Source organism: Mesoplodon mirus, assembly GCF_964341445.2.
Source record: "Mesoplodon mirus genome assembly, chromosome: 3".
In the NCBI taxonomy this organism is placed as follows: domain Eukaryota; kingdom Metazoa; phylum Chordata; class Mammalia; order Artiodactyla; family Ziphiidae; genus Mesoplodon; species Mesoplodon mirus.
The window spans coordinates 149,588,240-149,608,657 of NC_138978.1; the positions used below are offsets into that span (position 1 = coordinate 149,588,240).

The 20,418-nt window shown below is 44.2% G+C and overlaps 2 protein-coding genes across 2 annotated transcripts; one reads left to right on the forward strand and one right to left on the reverse strand.

Moving 5' to 3' along the window:
- The first annotated feature begins 389 nt into the window (after positions 1–389).
- Positions 390–9,329, forward strand: LOC309800340 (eukaryotic translation initiation factor 2D-like). Its single transcript, XM_082614401.1, has 7 exons — positions 390–569; positions 1,497–1,687; positions 3,180–3,263; positions 3,737–3,845; positions 6,407–6,514; positions 8,339–8,592; positions 9,093–9,329. Exons 1-7 carry the CDS (start codon positions 514–516, stop codon positions 9,314–9,316), a joined length of 1,026 nt encoding a protein of 341 aa, XP_082470527.1. The 5' UTR covers positions 390–513; the 3' UTR covers positions 9,317–9,329.
- Positions 9,330–10,702: 1,373 nt separating this feature from the next.
- On the reverse strand, positions 10,703–20,155 carry LOC309800339 (dual specificity tyrosine-phosphorylation-regulated kinase 3-like). The gene is made up of 3 exons (XM_082614400.1): positions 19,952–20,155; positions 17,970–18,081; positions 10,703–12,331 (listed from the first exon to the last, which is right to left on the reverse strand). The coding sequence occupies exons 1-3, from the start codon at positions 20,026–20,028 to the stop codon at positions 10,757–10,759; spliced, it is 1,764 nt and encodes a 587-aa protein (XP_082470526.1). The 5' UTR covers positions 20,029–20,155; the 3' UTR covers positions 10,703–10,756.
- Between the last annotated feature and the right edge of the window lie 263 nt (positions 20,156–20,418).

Genomic DNA, 20,418 nt, shown 5'->3' on the forward strand with positions numbered 1-20,418 from the left:
AAATGTAAAGATCTTAAGAAACAAAAGCCCTGAAGAAAACCATTCAAGAGGCCTGCAAGTTTAAGAAAACACGAGTTCAATTAATTTTGTGCAGCTGAACTAAACTGCATGGAATGAGAGCTGGCAGAGCTGCTACTCAACACACTAGAACGCTGATGGAGCAAAAATGAACGGAATCGCTGTTGGCCCCAGAGATACTACAGACGCGCCCGCTCAAGCCACTCGCCTAGGCGCAGAGCCCGGCAGAAGGGGTGAGGCCAAAGGGTGCACCGCTCCGCGCAGGGATCCGCCCCGCCTTCTCCGGCCCCGCCCCCCATGCTTCAGTTCCCAGCGTTGCCATTAGGGGCGGCCGCGAAGCTGCGCGGCCCCGGTTTCCAGCCGGGCCCTTTTCCCAGCCGGGCCCAAGCATGGCTGCCCCCAGGACTGCGGGTTGGGAAGCTGCGGTGCTCACGCTTTCCTGACAGTCCCTGGCTGCTGTGGTCGCCTTCTCTTCCCCAGGCCACTCCAGCAGACATGTTTGCCAAGGCCTTTCGGGTCAAGTCCAACACGGCCATCAAGGGGTCGGACAGGTGAGGGAGAGAAGAGCCTGCTCTGCCCACCAGGGCACCCAGACATCTCTCAAGCTCGGCTGGCTCCCAGCCTTTTCTGGGCTGGGTCAGCCGACTTGGGGTGGAGGCCGAGGGGTACAGCCGGAGAAGGGATCCCGGGGGGCGGGCAAGGGTAAGTTAGACGTGTTTTGAGAGTGAAGATGGAGAGGAGGCCTGATTTATCTCCCAGGCTGTCTTTTGGATATTTTAGTGAGTTTACGAGAAAGCGTATAATTCAATCAGCGCGTATTGACTGCAGTCTGTTTAAGGTGTCGTGGAGGATGCCAAAATGAAGGAAAACGGGGTCCCTGCCCTACCAAGAGCTTTGAGTCCCTTGGGAGAGATTAGATGGGGCACAGAGAACTACAAGTATACGAGAAGAAGTGTCTAGTGATTACCACTGGCAGGAGAGACAGGTGGAGGGTGAGGTGAGAGGGGATAAGGCACATGTGGTAAGAACTGTATCTGTTCAGTTTTGCAAATGAAGGTGTCACCTTGGGAATTTTGGAGGCAGTGTTCTATAGTTGTCATTCTTGGTGCCCTAGCAGAGCTGTTTAATCATAAGTTGACAGATTTGGCAAGCATAGATGAGAAAGGAGTGGGTCCAGGAGCTATGTGTGGAGTCAGGAAGGCAGGGCTTAGTTTCCAGTGGCAGGCTAACTTGGGTCGCTTACCGGATCTCAGTTTTTTCCTCTCTTTGTAAAATGGAAAGACATGCCCCAGGAACATGTGAAAATAGATGAGACATTGGATGAGAAAGAGAATGGGATGTTTTGGAAGAGTGAGAATAAGGCATCATCAACCAGTCTTTTTCTTGGGCCTCGTGATTTTATAGTAAGTCTTGAGTCCTCAATATTTATTAAAATCCATCCAGGCAGCATACATACCAGGTATGTGTGCTCTCTGCAGGAGAAAGCTTCGGGCCGATGTGACAGCTGTTTTCCCCACTCTTGGAACGGATCAGGTCTCTGAGTTAGTACCTGGAAAGGAAGAACTCAACATTGTGAAGTTGTATGCTCACAGAGGGGATGCAGTGACTGTGTACGTGAGTGGTGGTAACCCCATCCTATTTGAACTGGAGAAAAATCTATATCCGACAGGTATGGCAATGGGATGGAGATGGCCATTACTATGGTCCTTGCCTAACATCTGTTTCTTCCATTAATCTGTCTTCCTTAAAACAAATAAATGCAAAATCTCCCTAAGAATCTTTTTGGACTTAGTGTCCCTAGAATTGGGTCTTTCAAGATCAGAAACTGCTATAGAAGTGAGGGGAAAAAAGGGTTAACACAAAAAGAGGGTGGTTGCCAAGGGAAATTCTGAGGTGAGGAAACACTGGTTTCTAGTGGGTTAAGTAGGGATTGGAGCCGAGGTCGTGAAAAGGGTGGAGTTTCAGGGCATGTAAAAAATGCTTCTTAAAACTTTCACTAGTGGAATTTTCTTAAGATACTGAAGAGATACTGTGATGGGAAAGAAGCTGGGTTAGTTAAACTCCATACCCAGCTGTCTTAGTGGTGGACTTTGGTTGCGATGTCTCACAGGGATTCTTTCTTAGGCTCTTGTCTGGCTCTCAGGATACTTTGCTTGCTTTCTTTGTCACAGATCTCAGAGAGGCAGTGTCCTTTTCTCTTTTCCATGGCTGCTGACACCTACTTTGTCATTTGGGGGCTTTTCTTCCTCCCAGCTTGGCTGCAGCAGTGCAGTGCAGTCTCCTACCCCAGGCCACCCCCACCCCCACCCTGCTTTGCTGCTGTACACATACAAGCCCTTTTTGATCTAAGGGTTTTACTGCTAATCCCTGTGGAAACAGAGAGAATAAAAATAATAAACATGGGAAAGTTTCAGAATTTATTACAGGCTGGCGGCCTGGTTTCGGATTACTTGCTTCTGAGGACATAAAAGGAATCCTCGTTGGGGCTCTGTCCCTACTTTTATCCACTATGGGCATGTTTGGCTGCTGCCGTCCAGGTGGAACAATAGGTGCCTCCAAGTCTCAAGTGACACCCAGTTTCTTAAGTCTCCGCCTTCTTCAAGACTGCAGCCTCTTTGAGAAGGGAGTCAGCCTGATGTAAACTATATGGAATGTGTTTCCCACAGGAAAAGGGGCACTCAGTTCCCAGAGAGGGGAAAAGGGATACTGGACAGGCAAAAGCAGATGTTCACTTCATCACTAGTTTTAGCCTTACACATAAATATCCAACTTTGGCAGCTAAACAGACTCTTAGAGCTGTAGCTCACTTCATGTGTCTTCCGACCAGTAAAAGTGATAACTTCTCAAGATCGTAGATTGAGAGAAACTACTGCAAAGAGCTCAGTATAAATATGTAAAGAATGCAGGTCTCTAAGGCTAAAGGAAGCAAGGATTCTCAAGTAAATAGCATATAACATATAAACCGCTTCACAAACTTGGGGTAACCTAATAAAAAAAAAAGAATGCAGCTTCTTTGGGCATCCCCTTACAACCTTCTCTCTAGCTTTGACTTGAGTTTCTTTTCTACATGTTGATTAATGTGGCCTCAGTGTTTGGCTTTGCCATTCCCCAGGGGGTTGGCTTTTGGGCAGTAAGTGTTTTCTGGCTCTCTTCTTGGACAGTGTACACCCTGTGGTCTTATCCTGATCTTCTAGCAACATTTACAACATGGCCCCTGGTGCTTGAAAAACTGGTGGGGGGAGCAGGTAAGAGTATTTTCCTATATTCTGGATAGTGGCTGAAACCTACTTAGTAAAGGCCAACTACTTTAATAAATGTACCCATTTTGTGCATTCATATGATTGAAAAGTAGAATTCTTCCCTCATGTCTGTTGCATCTCTTACTTGGCTGCTTCCATAAGCTCTCTGACCCTGCTGTAAGGCTTAAATAAGATAAGTGACATGAAAGTGCTCTGTGAACTGCCATATGCTATACTTTAGATTAATAAACTGAATTTAGAAAACCAGAATAAGATAGATCATGGAAGTGGACCCTCAGCTTGGTGCTTCAGTTTGACCACTAGTCTCCCAGAAGGAAAAGGTCTGACCCTCAGTTTGCCACTTTTTATTTTCACTATGAATAATGTAGTTGATGCTTAACAAATGTATGTTTGTTGAGCAAGTGAGTAAATGACGCAGTAAACTGTGGAGTTAGTTGCGATGCTTTTGTTTCCTGCAGATTTGATGCTGCCAGGGCTAGTGGTGCCCCCTGCTGGTCTGCCTCGGGTACAGAAGGGTGACCTCTGTGCCATTGCCTTGGTGGGGAACAGGAACTGTGCCAGTCAGCTGTGCCTGTGGGGAAAAAACTTAGGGAAAACTTGGGAGGGGTGGGAATGACAACTTCACAGCATATGGATAAAGGATTAAAAGAAAAAACATATTCTTCCTGAGCAATCAGAGAGTGGGGAATGGCAGTGAGCCTGTGGGGTGTCCATACATCTGGGCCAAGGGTATTTGCTCCTGCTGCTGCTTCTTCCTTTTTAAAATTTATTTGTTTTTTTTCTCCTTTAAAACTTTTTTTCTTAGATTTACAGAAGAGTTGCAAGTATAGTACAGAGTCCTGAAATACTCCTTACCCAGCTTCCTGTAATGATAACATCTTGTATAACCACAGTACAGTTATCAACACTAAGGAATTAACATTGGTTCAGTCCTTTTGACACTATTACAGACTTTATGCATATTTCCCCAGTTTTCCCACGATGTCTTTTTTCTCTTTTTTTGTGTTCAAGAATCCAGTCCAGGGTACCACATTGCATTTAGTTGTCATGTCTTCTTAGTCTCCTCTCTGTGACATTTTCTTGGTCTTTCCTGCCTTGCATGACTTCAACATTATTTTTGTCGAACATCCACATCATCATCCTCATCTTTTAATTATTTTTAATAGATTTATTGAGATATAGTTTTCATACTATAAAATTCACCTGTTTCAAATGTACGATTCAGTGACTTTTTTTTAGTATATTTACAGGGTTGTTCAGCCATCACCACAGTGTCTCTTTTTTAAAATAAATTAGGAAGTAATGGTATGAACAGTTTTGAAAAATCGAAACCCTCTCACCCCATAATCCTTTTCTCCTAGAAGTAACCATTATCATTCTGATGCACGTCCTTGTCAGCCTTCTTCAATGCATATATACACGTGCATATAAAATGTATGGTTTGGGGTGTGTATGTTTAAAAATACAAATGAACAAACTTTATCCCTATTACTTTTTCACTTCAGGTAGTGGGGACATGTTCCATGTCAGCAAGCACAGATAAGCTGAATCTTTTTACCCACTGTGGGGTGATGGGAAAAGTCCTCTTCTAGTGGACATTGTGGTTGCCTCTACTTCGTCTCTATCACAAACAAGATCTTCCTGAGGCCTCTAGGGACACTAGTGCCAATATTTTTCTAAAGTAGATACTAGGGAGCAGAACTGTTTGGCTGAAGATCGTGCATATTTTCTGTTGCCCTATAAAAATGCTGTGTCAGTTTTCCCTCCTACCTACAGGGTATATGGAGCCTGTTTCCTTACATGCTCACCGACACTGGATATGATGGGTCATTTTCATTTGTATCATCCTGAATGAAAAACGACATCTTATTATTTTACTCATTGCTTCTTTGAGAGGGAAACATGGTAGGCATGGGAGGGGTCAGTGTTTAAAGATCTTATTTTTGTTGCTTATATTCTCCCATTTTCCTTGAACCTTTGGGAACCAAGCACCTAGAAATGTTTCCTTCCTTGTTTACCTGTAGCAAAACTTGAAGTTGAAAAGAATGGTGAAATTATTGTTTTTTTCCCCCGAGTATTCTATCCAAGATCGGAGAAAACTACATAAATGTGTATTTGGCCTCTGAGTTTGGCATTTAGAATGTATGTGGGAATGAATCCTAGGTGGTTTATGGAAGGGGGTGAGGGTACAAGGGAGTTTACGAAAACTACAAGACAGGTTCGAGACCGAAGTTCTTGAGCCATTGACGATTCCAAGGGTGGAAGACAAAGACCCGTCTTTTAGGAACTGGGAAAGAAGCCAAATTCAAAGATTCTGTGGCAGGAACTGACCCATGGGCACAGGAAGTGGAGCCACCGGATTAGCAAACGTTTTTTTTGAAGTTCAGGTGTTGGGAAATCTGCCCTTGAATCGTCTCCCTTGGGTCCAGGCAACGTTGCCAGGCTTGTATATTCCCCTCCTGTTAGCCAGCTGGACACCGATCCTTACAGGCAATGTGTGAGCATTGCTGAGTAACAGTGGGCTGACAGAGATTTCCCATTTGGGCTTTGGAAGTTTTTTGTAGTTATTGTAAATGTGGTTGTTTCTGATATTTTGGACACATCCAGTTCTTAGATAGATGTTATACAGAGCAAGGCCTGTTACAAAGAACCCACTCAGAAGGAACCTTTCGTTGGTACCACTGTATCTCTCTTCTCTCTTCCCTCTGGCATCCCTCAGCCTAATTTAAGGCATATGAATGGCCTCCCTTCTGAATTTCCATATAGGATGGCTATGCCTTTTTTAGGATAGGGGAGATAATTTATTTTTTGAAATTGAAGAAAGGGAACTTTAAATATCCTTCTGAGTCCTGCCTGGGTTTGGTTCATAATAAGAATATAAGAATGATAACATCAGTAGAGGAGTTACTTACACAGAAGGGAATATTTGGTCAAGGAATTTTTGAAAGTCATATGTGTAGGTAATTTGAATAAGATTGAGACTGCACCGAGTTTTAGCTCTGTGATACAAGTGGATGCTTCAGATTTGCAACCGTGGTGCTTTGAACACATGTGTAGAAACCTGGTCCTGACATGTGCCCTCCTGGAAGACTTTCCCTGACCCTCGTCTCTGACCTCCTCCTTCTCAGAGCCCCCGTTGCCATCGGAGTTGCTGCCATGTCCACAGCTGAGATGCTGACCTCAGGTGTGAAGGGAAGGGGCTTCTCTGTGCTCCACACCTACCAGGACCACTTGTGGTGGGTTCCATGCTTTTTCTGTTTTATAGGGAGCTGGGTGGGCGGAGGGAGCACAGGGCCTGGATTGAGAAGCGAGAGTTTTGATCCCTGCTGTGTCCTTAGTCAAGTTGCTGACCCTAGACATTAATTTCCTTGCAAAATGTGGAGAAAAGATTTTTTTTTGGCCTGTTTAGAAAAGAAATTACCGAGAACTTTATTTTCTAGGTGAATTATAGAATCCTAGGGCTGGAAGAAGGCCTTAGGGATTGTCTTCTCTGCCTCTCAGTACAGTGATATTCTTTATTTTTATGGCACTGGTCGATCTAGCCTTTTCTGCCGTGTACATTTAGGCATTTTCTGACCCCATGATGAGTGCTCGGGAATTCTCACATCTGAATCCAAATCAAAGTAGAGTAGGTCCTCAGGCACCAGGGTGACAACCTGATGACTTTCCTGTTGTTCAAGTTCCACATTTAGGATCTCCTCCTCATTACAGAACTTGCACTTTCTCACTGTGACAGTTGCTCTCTGGAGCTGTATGTGAGTTTATTTTCTGGTTATTTTCTTGTCATTTAACCAAAATAGTAAGTAGTGCTTTTCTCGAAAGCAGTATACCTGGTCTTCTGGCCAAGTGTTGTGTGGCCTGTTGGTATAGATTTACCCTTACGTTTTGAGTCAGTCTTGGAGTTACTTATTTTACAAGTATTGGCCAAGCCCTGGTTTGCTGGAGGTACAGCCTCATCAGTGTGGGTTTCAGCAGGCATCTGAGGGCTGCTTACTCACGTACTCCCAGCACCTTGTTTTCTGACTGTTAGTCTGGGCAGTTAAGGTCTTGTTGTCTAAATTGTTTTATCAGTGGCTGCCTCAGTCTCCCCTCCTCCCGCCCTTTGAAAACACTTACGGTATTTACCTGATCAGAATAGCCTAAACATACGCTCTGGCCTCACTAGTAGCCATACTTAATAAGCCTTGCTGCGGCTGTTAGTAAAACTTTGTTTGACTTGCATAATCTTAGTTAACAACATAATGCTTTTTGTTTTTACCGCTCTGCTATGTGGCGTCCCTTTTTTTCCTGTCTTCATAAGGCTTAGTGGCATAAAGCCATTGTAATCTCTACTCTGCAGGTTAGATTGCATTCTTTTTTTTCAGTTGAGGTATAGTTGATGTACAGTGTTGTGTTAGTTTCAGGTGTACAGCCAAGTGATTCTAGTGACCATTAGTATATCTAGTGATTCTAGATATAGATATATACATATATGTTTTTTCTCGGATTCTTTTCCATTAAAGGTTATTACAAGGTATTGAATATAGTTCCCTGTGCTATACAGTTGGTCCTTGTCATTTATCTATTTTAGATTGCATTCTGATTTAACACAGAAGCAGTCTTGAGCAGTCTTGAGCAGTCCAGGTGTTTGTAATTTGTTCCATACGCTCAACCTTGGGTTTGTATTTCACCAACCTGGTACTACAGATGCGTTTGCAATCTTCATTTGGTTATTTAATTCAAAATGGTTTTATTTTTAATTTCTATGAAGGGAATACTTTGGAAGGGGAGCTCCACTTTAACTATGTTGTCTTTAATTTTTCTCTGTCCCTGAATTTCTGTTTGGGTTAAGGAGGAGGCAAGAATTACTCTCCCCATTTCAAAGATGAGGAAACTGAGGCATGGGACTTCTCTGGGCCCAGAATTGGAAACAGAGTTGAGAGGCACACCCAGGTTCTCTGGCCTCTCCTGGACACCCCTGCCTGTGGGTCTTACTCTCTCTGGACCCCTGCTGACCCCCTGACCGGGGCTGGAGAGTGTTGTGGCTGCTGCTCAGTGTTTCTGACATGAGGCTTTTGCAGGCGATCTGGAGACAAGTCCTCTCCACCATCCATTGCTCCACTGGCCCTGGATCCCCCAGATCTCAGTGAAGAGAAGGGCTCTGTCCAGGCAGACACCACCTTGCAGGGAGACATGAGGCGCCTGACCCTGGCGGGAGAGGAGGAGGAGGGGGAGGTTGAGCAGAGGTGTGGGGAGAAGTCCCCGTCGGAAGCTACAGAAGACCCCAGTGTCGGGGGCCTGAGCCCAGAGCCCACGGACAGCAAGACCCTTCAAGGTACAGCTCTGGCAGGAGCAGGGCGCTCGCCTCTCAGTGTAGGGACTGAAGCGCTCGGCTCTGCTTCCCACCAGAGCGGCGCCACGGCTCTGGGAGGGGCGGGGAAAGGCCTTAGTTTTGGTGAGGGTGGTGCCACAGCCCTTTGCCATCTTACCTGGGAGTCTTCCGAATATGTCGCGTTTCCCTGGATACCCGTCGGCTCTGCTATTTGGACTGATCCCAGCTACACGGCCCTCTTAGTTTTCTTCTGGCTCTGACTTCTCTATCAGAGAAGCATCCGCGCCTGGCTGGGTGGGACTTTGTGGCCTGACCCCCTCTGTGGGATCAGACCTCTGTAAAGGCTCAGTGTTCTAGAGAGTCTGGGAGCTTTGGTGCCTGGGAATGGGCTCCTTCAGAGCTGAGGGGTGAGGTACGGATGTCACCGTGCGGGGACTTATCTTGTGCTGCGCGGGCCTTCTGCGGCCCTCAGGAAGGATGTGGTTCTTGTCTTCTCCTTGCAGAGCAAATGGACGAACTGTTGCAGAGATGCTTCTTGCGTGCTTTGAAGTACTGCGTCAAAAAGGCTGACCTCCCTTTACTCACCAGCACTCTCCTGGGCAGCCACATGTTCTCCTGCTGGTATGGAAGGCATGGTGTGGGCTGGGGGCCGGGCGGTGGGTCTGTCTCCTGCTCTTTGGTGGTAGGATGGGACAAGGCTGATGGGGGAATTGTTTTAGGGACATGATGTGGAAAGAGCGAAGTGGAGGGTTGACCTGGCAAATACTGAGTTTTAAAGACTTCAGTTTTAGCCAGTGAAAGGACGTCGAGGAAATGAAGGTTAAAATTCGCAAGGCGCTTTGATCACTGCCTCTGCTGTGGTGATTCTGGGCTCTTTTACGGATTGGGCAGCATGTCCGGCCCCGGAAGGGCCCTGGGGCAGCCTGTTTGTCCTGGAGGCTTCAGTCCCCTCACCTTTCTGAAGAGTAGGTGGGCCAGATTAGGTTGTGTCAGCAGGAAGAATCGGTGTGAACCCCCCCACCCGACCCGCACACACAGCCACCAGCAGAGGGAGTGTTACATGTGGGTTGAACCTGGACTTTGAAGACTGAGCCATCTGGGCTCAAAAGCCAGCTCCCCAGGGTGTTGGAGCAAAGGTGTATTTGAGCCCATTACCAGGCTTCTCTGAGCCCTGATTTCTAACACTTGTAAGATTGCTGTCAAGATCGAATAACCTGACATTTAATAAGCACCCAGTAAATATTATCATGTCAGGAGAGTTGCTTATTGATTTTCACCTCAAGTCTGAACTTCTTTCTGAGAATTTTGCTCTGTTTTTTAAAGAAGGGGTTTTAATGTAATTCTCTTCCTCTACATGTGAGCTTCTTTAAGGCATTCTATACCCATGTGGGGTCTGGAGTGCGCGGCAGATCTAGTTTTCAGTCTCATCTATAACTACGGCCATGTCCCAAATTAAGCCTCTGGAACAGATGCCGAGGGAGACTAGAAGTGAACGTTCAGGATATACTTTCTGGTATATCGTCTACCTTGAGAGAAAAGGATTTAAACCCACAGAATAATACACAGGTTGGTGAACACCTGACAATAATAACAAAAGATGCACTGACTTATAAAAAGTCTTTTACTATGTATCCCAGGATGGCCAATACAAGCTGGTTAGGTAATTAGCCCTTCAAGAGTTCTTTTTTTTTTTTTTTTTTTTTTTTTTTTTAATTATTTATTTATTTATTTATGGCTGTGTTGGGTCTTCGTTTCTGTGCAAGGGCTTTCTCTAGTTGCGGCAAGTGGGGGCCACCCTTCATCGCGGTGCGCGGGCCTCTCAGTATCGAAGCCTCTCTTGTTGCGGAGCACAGGCTCCAGATGCGCAGGCTCAGTAATTGTGGCTTACGGACTTAGCTGCTCCGCGGCATGTGGGATCTTCCCAGACCAGGGCTCGAGCTCGTGTCCCCTGCATTGGCAGGCAGATTCTCAACCACTGCGCCACCAGGGAAGCCCCAAGAGTTCTTTTACAGTCATATAAAAATGCTTTGCCTTGTTAAAAAAAGATATCTAGTCTACCAAAAACATATCCATTAATGGGCTTGGTGTTGTTTCTTTTTTTCCATTTTCAGGTTTGCAAGATGATTAAAAATACCTACATATCATCTCTGAGCACACCAGCTGTCCATTAGCTAATCAGTTTTGGCAATACAGTGCACAGAGGTATACCACCACTGGTTTCTGACATTAAGTTAGCTTTAAGCTTATTGGCTATTCGTACAATTGGAGGCAGCTTGCAACCCAGGCCCTGGAAAGCATTTGCAGGGTTTACTACCCTTTTGCCTGACACCTTTTCAATGGTGAGAGGTCTGGGCACAGACTTGCTAATCCAAGGGTGTCTTAGTGCTTGAGCTGGGGTCAGGCGGGCAGAGGGGTCCCAGGTAAGACACCTTTTCAAAAAGTCTATGAAGAAGTAATCATCACACCCCTTCAGTGCTGTCCGCCAGTCTTTGCTGCCTGGGGGACCCCGCTTCTTACCCCTCCGTGAACGACCGCCCACAAACACAACCCTCCCATCTGCCCGACTGGTCACAAAACAGTAGCGAGGTAGGCCCCTGGAGTTAATAAAGTACTTGGCATGTTTGGATTGCTCCAGGAGTTTTGGTGGTGGCATCCCTAGAAGCTCCATCATACAGGCCAGCTGGTCTCCTTCATCCTCTCCAGGGAAGAGAGGATGTCCTGTTAAAAGTTCTGCAAGGATGCAGCCAAAACTCCACATGTCAATGGACGTGCTGTAGCGGCTTCCTAAGATGATCTCTGGAGCTCTGTAGAACCGAGACTGGATATAGGTGTCAAGCTTCCGGTACTCAAAACAGCTGGACCCAAAGTCAATGACCTTAGTCGCACTGTGCCCATAGCGTTTCAGGAGAATGTTTTCTGGCTTCAGGTCACAGTGAATGATCTTGTTTCTGTGGAGAGCATCCAAGGATTGCAAGATGGATTGAGCAAACTTGCGAACCAACTGGATACTAAAACCCTGGAACTTGTTTTTTTTCATGAGCTCATAAAGGTCTACGCTCAGTAACTCAAAGGCCATGCAAACATGGTTCCGGAACGTGAAACTTTCCAGCATATGAATAACGTTCATGCTACCGGTTTTATCCCGCTTTTTAAGATGCTCCAAAATCCGGATCTCCTCGGCTGCTTGGCGATGGAGGTGCTTTTCATTGCGTACCATCTTCAGGGCCACGTACTGTCGAAGTTTGTGATCATAGACCCGGGCTACCTGCCCAAAACTGCCCTTGCCAATAATTTTCAGCACCTCATATCGATAAGCTAGATGGTCTCGAGGCACGTGAATGTAGGCCCCATCTGCATCATCATAACCCCCATTATTGGGACCACCGATAACTCCATGTCTTTTTTTGGCATTTGGACCCACAAAGTAAATTTCTGGATAATTGATGATTTCCAGCTTCTCATAAGCAGTGAGGTGGTGTTTATACTGCTTCAGTGCTTGTTCTGGAGTCAGAGGCAACACTTTGGATGCTTTGGATGAACTGCTGGATTTTACTGTATTCACACGATCTGAACTTTTACCCTGAGAAACTGTAGGAGAGCATTTTTCAGAGTCGTTGATGCCATCTGACTGAAAAGTATCAGATCTTCTGTTGCCAGATTCTTGAAATAGTTGTTCTACCTTCATCTCACCTCCATTCAGGAAGCACTGAGTAGGATCTCTTGTTAAATGCTCAGTGGTGATCTACGGCAAAGAGAAGTGAATCTATGTTAAAGTCACTAAAAACGGTGGAAGAACGAAAGAATCGTCCCCCTGACTGAACAAAACAACAAAACATGCCAGTTGTGTAGTTAAAAGGCCCAAAAGTGAGATAAGAAAAGCAGGAGTCTCTAGAAACTCGTGTTATGTTAATCCTTAGGTTCCCTGACTGCTGTGGCCACCCCAGCCCCACTACATAGGCCTCCCTTTGTTCAAAACAAGACGGTCATCTTACCATACCCGAAACATGCTAGATTCCTTCTAACTGGTATGTCTTCCTACCGAGAATCTTTTCACCCCATCCACTCAAATCCTACGCTCTTTCAAAGCCCAATGCTAGTCCTCCCTCTTCCACTTAGAACTACTCCAAGCCCATACTAACTATGGCTCCACTCACATCTTAGCTGCAGCTTTTCGAGTCTACCACGTAATCTGGCCCTTGTTATATATATACTGTCCTATATTGTTCACAAACTGTTTCAGGTATCTTCCCAAATCTTAAGGGCATGTACCAGGAGCAAATGAATACATATTAAAGTGTTCTGTAAATGATACAGGGACAGAGGCAGGATGTGATCCCCAGGTCTTCTGAATCTTGGTCCAGAACATTAACATAACCTGGTACCAGCTTCTCCTAGTGCCTGTACTATTCTCCAGTAGGGCTGAATGTTGACCTTGGCCTGGAATCAACCAAGGCCTCATCATCTACTCCTGGGTCCCCAAATAAATGATCGCATCTTCCTATCTCAGTTCATTGAATCACAAAATTTCTAATCCAGAGAGAACTCTTGAGATCACCAAGGCCAATTCTTTATGTATCTGATGAATAGCAGTGAGAATCTAAGGCCCCAGGGTGCTGCTTGTAAAACTCTCCTAAAGACAAAGAGTCTCCTTTCTCTCTCCTTCCCTTGCTCATAGACACATACACTAGTCTCCCTCAGCAAACGCCTACGTGACAAAGGCATACAACTCTTTTTACTTGATTTGGCATCACCTTTTCCTGCAAGGAACAATAACCCACAGAAGAAAACTCTACTTATTAAATACCTCTGAAATGAAATAAGATTCTGTGAAACTCGATGGAGGGAAAGACAATGAAAAAGCCAAACGCTAAAAAAAATACTAAGAAAAATATAAGAATGTGCTAGAAGGAAAGAAGAAAAAAAGTGCTAAAAACTGTTGTTTTAAAAAAAAAAGGCTGGGATACTTCAAAGAACATCTATTTTTCTAAACAGACCCTGAAGAACTTTACCCCCGATCTGTATGATTGAGAGCCTCTACGATCAGGGGTAGATAATTCCAGAGAAGCTCTGAGCTATCTTTATGATCTCTTAAAATATAACGCAAATTATAAGGTAATGATCCAAAGTGGCCAACCATTTAAAAAAGAGAATTTTAATATAACCTAAGCAAACAACACCTGACCCATCACCTATATAAATAAAAATATAAAAGATGTAAATATAAAAAACAAAAAAGGGATGAAAAAAAATTAAGTGTTGGCATACTTTAGACAGCCCCTAATTTAGTTATAAAAGCACGACATTAGTTCCTGCCTGCTTCTTTTAGGTCATTTAATCAATTTAAACATTTATATAGTACTACAGTTACAAAAATGAGGCACTGCACCATCTTACATATAAGCAAAGCAGCCAGTACAACGGTAGCCGTACTTTGGCATTGAGTTTCTCAATAAAGAGGCAAGATACGGACCAGGAGAGGTCTCTGATACCAAAATAGAGAACTATCACTAGTCAAGAAAATAAAACACAGGCTGGCAGACAGAACCTAAATACCTTGCTAAGATGTAAATATAATGCAACATTTTGTTTATCAGCAATTAAGTCAAATAACCATTCCTGTTTTTAGGGATGGAAAAAAAAGGCCTCATCCATCCATCTAACATTCACATGAGCACTAATTGTTCACAATTATAAAAGTGCCAAAAAACAGGTTACCTCAAGGCACTACAATCTATTAGGAGATAGGTTTGGCTGAACTAGGGAATTATAATTATTTGGTCTTAGGTAGATTTACATAACAAAACCAAATATTTGCATGCATCTAAACCAGTTTTCCTTAAATTTTTACTACCTAACCTAAATGCATCTAAATATTTACTGCTAAAATCCTGGGGACACATTCTGAAGAAATGTGAAGTCAGAAGGCCTAGGTTGGGGTCCTGGCTACACTGCTCAAAAACTGTAGGTCCCAGGGTAGGCTTAACCTTTAGCCCAGTTTCTTAGCCTCAATTTCTTTATCTTTAAAATGTGGATAATAATACCTCCTTGCAGGATGTTGTGTGAATCAAATTATAATTAATAATATATGTGAAAGACCCTCAGAAACTATAAAACATGTTAAAAACACTGGTAACAATTAGGCAAAATTCTCAATATATTGTTTAAACTCCAATACACCCTCCCTTTCCCCTTTCAGCTTCTCTTTTCTCTCTGTGGTGCCTTCCTCTGCAGTTCCAGACTCCCTCCACCAGACATCTGGCATTAACTATGCCTTCTGCTCCGTGAAGGCCTGCACAATCAGCCTTCCCTTAGGATGCATGGAAACACCTCACCCACTTTCTCCCCCACATAAAACCTCCTTTCAACTTGCCATGCAATTTAATGGGTTATCTCTCCAGACATATTTGACCTTTAAAAAGAGCAATGCCTTAACCCAAGGGAATGACTCTCTAGGACCCGCGGTCATCAATGACAAGCTGGTAGGAAAGGTATTTGTGGTCCAGGGTCCACCCCTGGGCATTTCACCTACTCTACCTACATGTAAGGCTGTGCTGGCTCTGGAGGTATTCATTTCTGTTTGTGGTAAAGAGAGGGTCTCAGGTACAGACTGTTAATAAGAACAGAAATTTAACTTCCACAGAACTATTACAATAAGATTAAGGATGTCATTTGGATTTCCTGACTCATGGTTTTTCCTTAAAGTGAGCCTAAATCTCTCTCTCTGCAAATTAAGTCTTATTTTGCCCTCCGGAACTACACAGGAGGGTCCAAATTTCCATGTTAAAGCCCTTCAGATACCTAAAAGGGGCTGTCCTGCCTTCACCATTTTTTCTCGAGGCTCATCATCCCCATCACATCCTCCACCTCACACAGCCTGGGTCAGGCTGCCTTACTATATCCTATTCACGTTCTCAACACGTTATGGGCTGCACGGTATATCTCTCTGCAAGTGTGCCTTCCAGAACAGAACAAGACACTTCAGGTCTAGTCCCCTGAGGACTGTCAAGGTTTGAACCTCCAATGAATCTGAAGAATTCCAGAAAGAAATTTTTCCACACAGGGAGGGGTTCTCACCTTAGCTTTCTTTCCTTTCCTGTAATAACTCAAATACTGCTCTGAATCAATTATGTATCAAGTCTGCTGTGCTATAAATAAAATCTTCCTTCCGTTCTAGGAGAATCTAGAATTTTCACACATGTTAAAGTAGTTACAAAACACTATATATTTCTAGTCTAGGGTTATAATCACAATAAATGACCAATGTCTGCAATCGACTTCAAATATTTTAACTATGTAATTATATCCAGAGAGACAAATAATGCCAGATTAATCATGTTTTATTTAAGAATGCTTCATGTATATTGTTAATTTGGAGCGCTCTTTTTTTTTTTTTAACACCCCTGTATTGGAGTATAATTGCTTTACAATGGTGTGTTAGTTTCTGCTTTATAACAAAGCGAATCAGCCATACATATACATATGTCCCCATATCTCCTCCCTCTTGCGTCTCCCATCCTCCCTATCCCACCCCTCTAGGTGGTCACAAAGCACCGAGCTGATCAGTTTGGAGCACTCTTGACATTTCAAATAGAATCTTCAACTGCGTTAATCAAGTCTTAAAGATCTTGTTGAGAAATTCAGAAAAGGAACATCCTTCTCGTCCAGATATAAAACACCACCCCCTCCCTCGTTCTCGACCCTAAATCTCTGCAACACAAAGCTAACCCAATAAAAGCCTATGAGCAGATGATTTATAGTTTACAACAAGAATGTAAGGGCATCTTGGATAAACAAGGAAGCCAAAGCACTTTGTGAAATGAGCAATAGCGTCTCGCAATGGAGTCATGGCATAATGAACTATAAGTGTTACTAAGAGGTCAAAAGCACTTTTTTCAGCAAATTTTGCAAAGACAGCATTGTTTTAGAATCTAAAATCTTATGTTTTGCAAGCTGTGTTACTCTGAATACCACACAGTAAAAAAATTCATTTTGATCCTGAAACATACAATTTAATTGCCCTACTATATGGTGATTAGCACTGGCCAACTCTGAAGTAAAGTTAAAATGGACTTTAAGTCACATGATGACGGACTGTAAAAGTTTCCCAGAGAGATGTGCTAATTGTCAGGAAGTAACCATGAAATCTGATAGTCAACACACGAGTATATAGGTGGTTCTGGAGCTCTTAGAGATTTTTACATATTAAAAACAATAAGCTTGTGGAGAATGGAAACTTACTGCACTTTGGAAAGGAGATTAAAAATAGGGTGACCAGCCTTCCAAATATATGTAGCCCGTATTTTGTAATATTATTAGCCTTGAAAGTAGTGAAGGGGTTGATTTTTAGTGGCAAAAGCTGACAAACCGTTGGGAAGGACTATGAAAAATGCAAGCAGTGTTTTACATAGAAATAATTTTAGGTCTTAAACAGAAATATGAAGGAGAATTATTGATAAATTAGTCTACTCAATTATTCAGTTTGTTCGTTGATGATATATGCAGCAAATTTTAAAGTCACAGGATAGATTCTCCCTGTCATGGAACTTGTCCAAAACCCTGCTCTCCCTACCTCTCTATGAGTGCCGAGGGAATGGGAATTAATTTATTCTCTTAAACATAAAACGGTGTCAAAAGCTAAATGTCTGCAAGCTCCAAAATGATTAAATGCATCGAAACCAAAATGCATTGCTCAAGTTTCATTTATGATCTATAAAATGGTTCTCTTAAGCATACTAATAAGCTAGGACTGCATTTCTACCGTGCAGGAAAAATCTGCAGATCTGTAAGTTCAGAGGTATTTTCTGTTTCTTGTTCTTGTTAAAATGAGCCATCATAATACACTGTACATATCATTCTATCAAAAAAAAAAAATAACCACTATCTAGGGCTTCCCTGGTGGCGCAGTGGTTGAGAGTTCGTCTGCCAATGCAGGGGACACGGGTTCGTGTCCCGGTCCGGGAAGATCGCACATGCTGCGGAGTGGCTGGGCCCGTCAGCCATGGCCGCTGAGCCTGCGCGTCCGGAGCCTGTGCTCCGCAACGGGAGAGGCCACAACGGCCACAACGGCCACAACGGTGAGAGGCCCGCGTACCGCAAAAAAACAAACAAACAAACAAACACTATCTAGATAAAAGTAGCATGTCGTTTTTTTCCCTATTTACCCCAGTGGTTTGAAAGGAATAGGTGGGCTCCAAATCAAAATCATTCTGAAAAGCTGAACTTGGACCACAGAAATTGTTATTTCAAAGTCAAGAGAAACCAAAAGTGAATAAAAAAGAGCCTGGGTTACCAGTGACATGTACCTGTACCTTGACCATTTAAAGTAGCACTTCCTCCTTTCCAGGCCCATTAGAGCTCAAAGAATTACTTCATTTACTTACATTTAGTCTTCTGGGTAGAGGTGGTTCAGAAGGATTGCAGAGTGCATTTGAACAGGGTGAGCCTTTGGTTTCATCTATTATCACGACACTATCATAGACAAAATCATCCAATCTAGTTGAAAGGATTACAGATAAAATCTGTCAGTAACTGAAGTATATAAATTTGTATTTCCAAAACACCCTTTAACTGCTTCATATCTGCTACAAAGAATAATTAATACAAACAAATGTCCACACTGCATTTTGGCACTGAATACACACCACAGGGGTATTTGGCAGAGGAAGGGAGGAAACCCAACTTTTCCTCCTTTTTTTATTTTTAAAGAAAGGACAGCATTTCTAGGTTTATAGTTTGAAATTGTTAAAATACGTCTTACTTTCTGAATGTTGTTAACAATAGGGACCATCAAAAGAATCTCATTTAACTTACTACTTGAAAACGAAGGCTAGTTGAAATCTGAAGCCTAAAAGCTAACCAGAACAAACAAACAAGACAGAGAACTGTATTTTCAAGTCGGAGACTTGGATTCTAATCTCAGCTCTACCACTGGCTGGCTACTCTACCTTCCTCTCTGAGCCGTTGGCCACATGTTGTAAAGGGAAGAATAGTTCCAGTCTACGCACTTCTGGGTCTCACAAGCAAGAAATAAAAGGCCTTCTTAGGGCTTTCTCTATATTTATTTATTTACTTTCCTACTTAACATCTATCTAACTTGTAGAAAACTACAGTGAATTCTACAGCAAATACTATAGGGATTCTCTAAATTACAAAACGTACTGGATTTCACATCTTTACCCACTTAATTTTCGGGTGGATGGTGGAAGCTAAATGCCAAATGATAATTTTTCTCTGCTCTTTAACGCTGTGCCTCCCTCCACCGCTGTAAGGGAACACAAAAGACGGAGAGGATTTATTTAATCCACAGGATGGCGCTGAATAATGTATTTCATCTGCCACCAAGAACATGGATTTCCCAGTAACACACATCAGCATTTCATTGTATCATTTTTACATGATATACTATGAATACAATGATAATGAGCCAGCTGCAAGGGAAGAATTTTTTTTAATCTTTAAAACTATGCTGGAATATTTTAGTGGCTTATAAAAACTGTTTTGTAAAATTCCAGAGTTTTCTTAATCGATGTGTTATAGGAGTACAAAGAGAAAAAAAAACCCGAAAAACAAAAACCAAACAGAAAACCCACTACAAATTATTTTTGGAATGTTCTCTTTTTAAAAAACATGCTTACATTCTGATAAAATTATACCTTTACGGGAACTGCTTCATTGACAAGAACCAAAAATTCTGGATGTGACTGATTCTTTGCCAACAGCACGAATAAAACAAACAAAATGGGACAGACGTCCACATTTACAAAGAAGAAGACAGACTGAAGACCTACAAGATTTCCTATAAATAGCCAAAGGAAATTACCCAAAGGTAGTCTCCATGCAAATGAAGTGGGCAGGTGGTCCCTACTCTCCATTAAGGTGTAAAATCCTATGAAAGGTGGAGAATCTCTCAAAACACGATCCACAAAAAGTCCTACTCGGCAGAGCCCCTCACCTACACCCCTCACGGCAAAGCCCTTGGTTATCTGCTCTGAGCAACAGGGCTTATTGGAAAAGGTATTGCTCCCTGTGTCCCCCAGTTTGCTAAAAAGCCCCACCAAAAACATCCCAGCTTCTCAGAGTTCCTACCATATACCCCTGATGTAGGACTTCAGAAATAATCCCCAGGGTGGGAATTCTTCTTTGCCTAACTCCTTTCTAGCCCACTCCCGCGCTGGGCTGGGGGCAGGGGAGCTGATGGAGAGGAAGAGGGTGGGCCAGTCCCGGAGAGGGAGTCAGACCCCTTCCCTCGTCCTTACTGCTTGGGGGCTCGCTCCAGCCCAGTCCATCCACGCCCCCCGACCTCGCCTGCCAGCTGCAGCGGCTCCTTCGGGAGCCCCAGCGCGTTATCCCCCGGCGCCGTTACCTCCGCGGCTGGGGCGGCAGTCCGTCTCCTGGCGGCCCCGCATCTTTCCGCCCGGGCCCGCGAGCTGTGCCTCCCATCCGTTAGCTCCGGACCCCCCGGAGGGAGGGGCGGCGTTTGGACGGTCAGGCGAGCAGCGTCCACCTGAGCTGGGGCGGCTGCCTCCCGGGCCGCGACGTTTCCTCGGTACCTCTCTTCCACACAGTGCAGCTCCCAGCGCGTCCGCTCGGGACTGGCTGGGGTCGACAACTGCCAGAGGAGCAGCAGGGGCGGGAAGGGGAGTGGTGTGGTCGCCTAGCAACCGCGACACGCCCCTTGAAACGCCTCGGCGCAACAATGTGGCCACGCACAGGGGCGGGGCCGAGGCCACTCCCCACTGAGCGGCGCGTGTCTCGGAAGCTCTCGCTGGCCCTGGAAGGTGGGAGGCGGGAGGCTGGGAACCCGCCGCCTGAGGTTCTCTGGTCGCTGGC

Excerpts from the sequence above, each read along its gene's own strand:
- LOC309800340 (XM_082614401.1), top strand. The coding sequence starts at position 514 with ATGTTTGCCAAGGCCTTTCGGGTCAAGTCCAACACGGCCATCAAGGGG. Across the intron at positions 3,264-3,736 it reads AAAACTGGTGGGGGGAGCAG|ATTTGATGCTGCCAGGGCTA; the intron begins GTAAGAGTATTT and ends TGTTTCCTGCAG. Across the intron at positions 8,593-9,092 it reads GGACAGCAAGACCCTTCAAG|AGCAAATGGACGAACTGTTG; the intron begins GTACAGCTCTGG and ends TTCTCCTTGCAG.
- LOC309800339 (XM_082614400.1), bottom strand. The coding sequence starts at position 20,028 with ATGGGAGGCACAGCTCGCGGGCCCGGGCGGAAAGATGCGGGGCCGCCA. Across the intron at positions 18,082-19,951 it reads CTGCCGCCCCAGCCGCGGAG|ATTGGATGATTTTGTCTATG; the intron begins GTAACGGCGCCG and ends CCTTTCAACTAG. Across the intron at positions 12,332-17,969 it reads CTCTACCCAGAAGACTAAAT|ATCACCACTGAGCATTTAAC; the intron begins GTAAGTAAATGA and ends TCTTTGCCGTAG.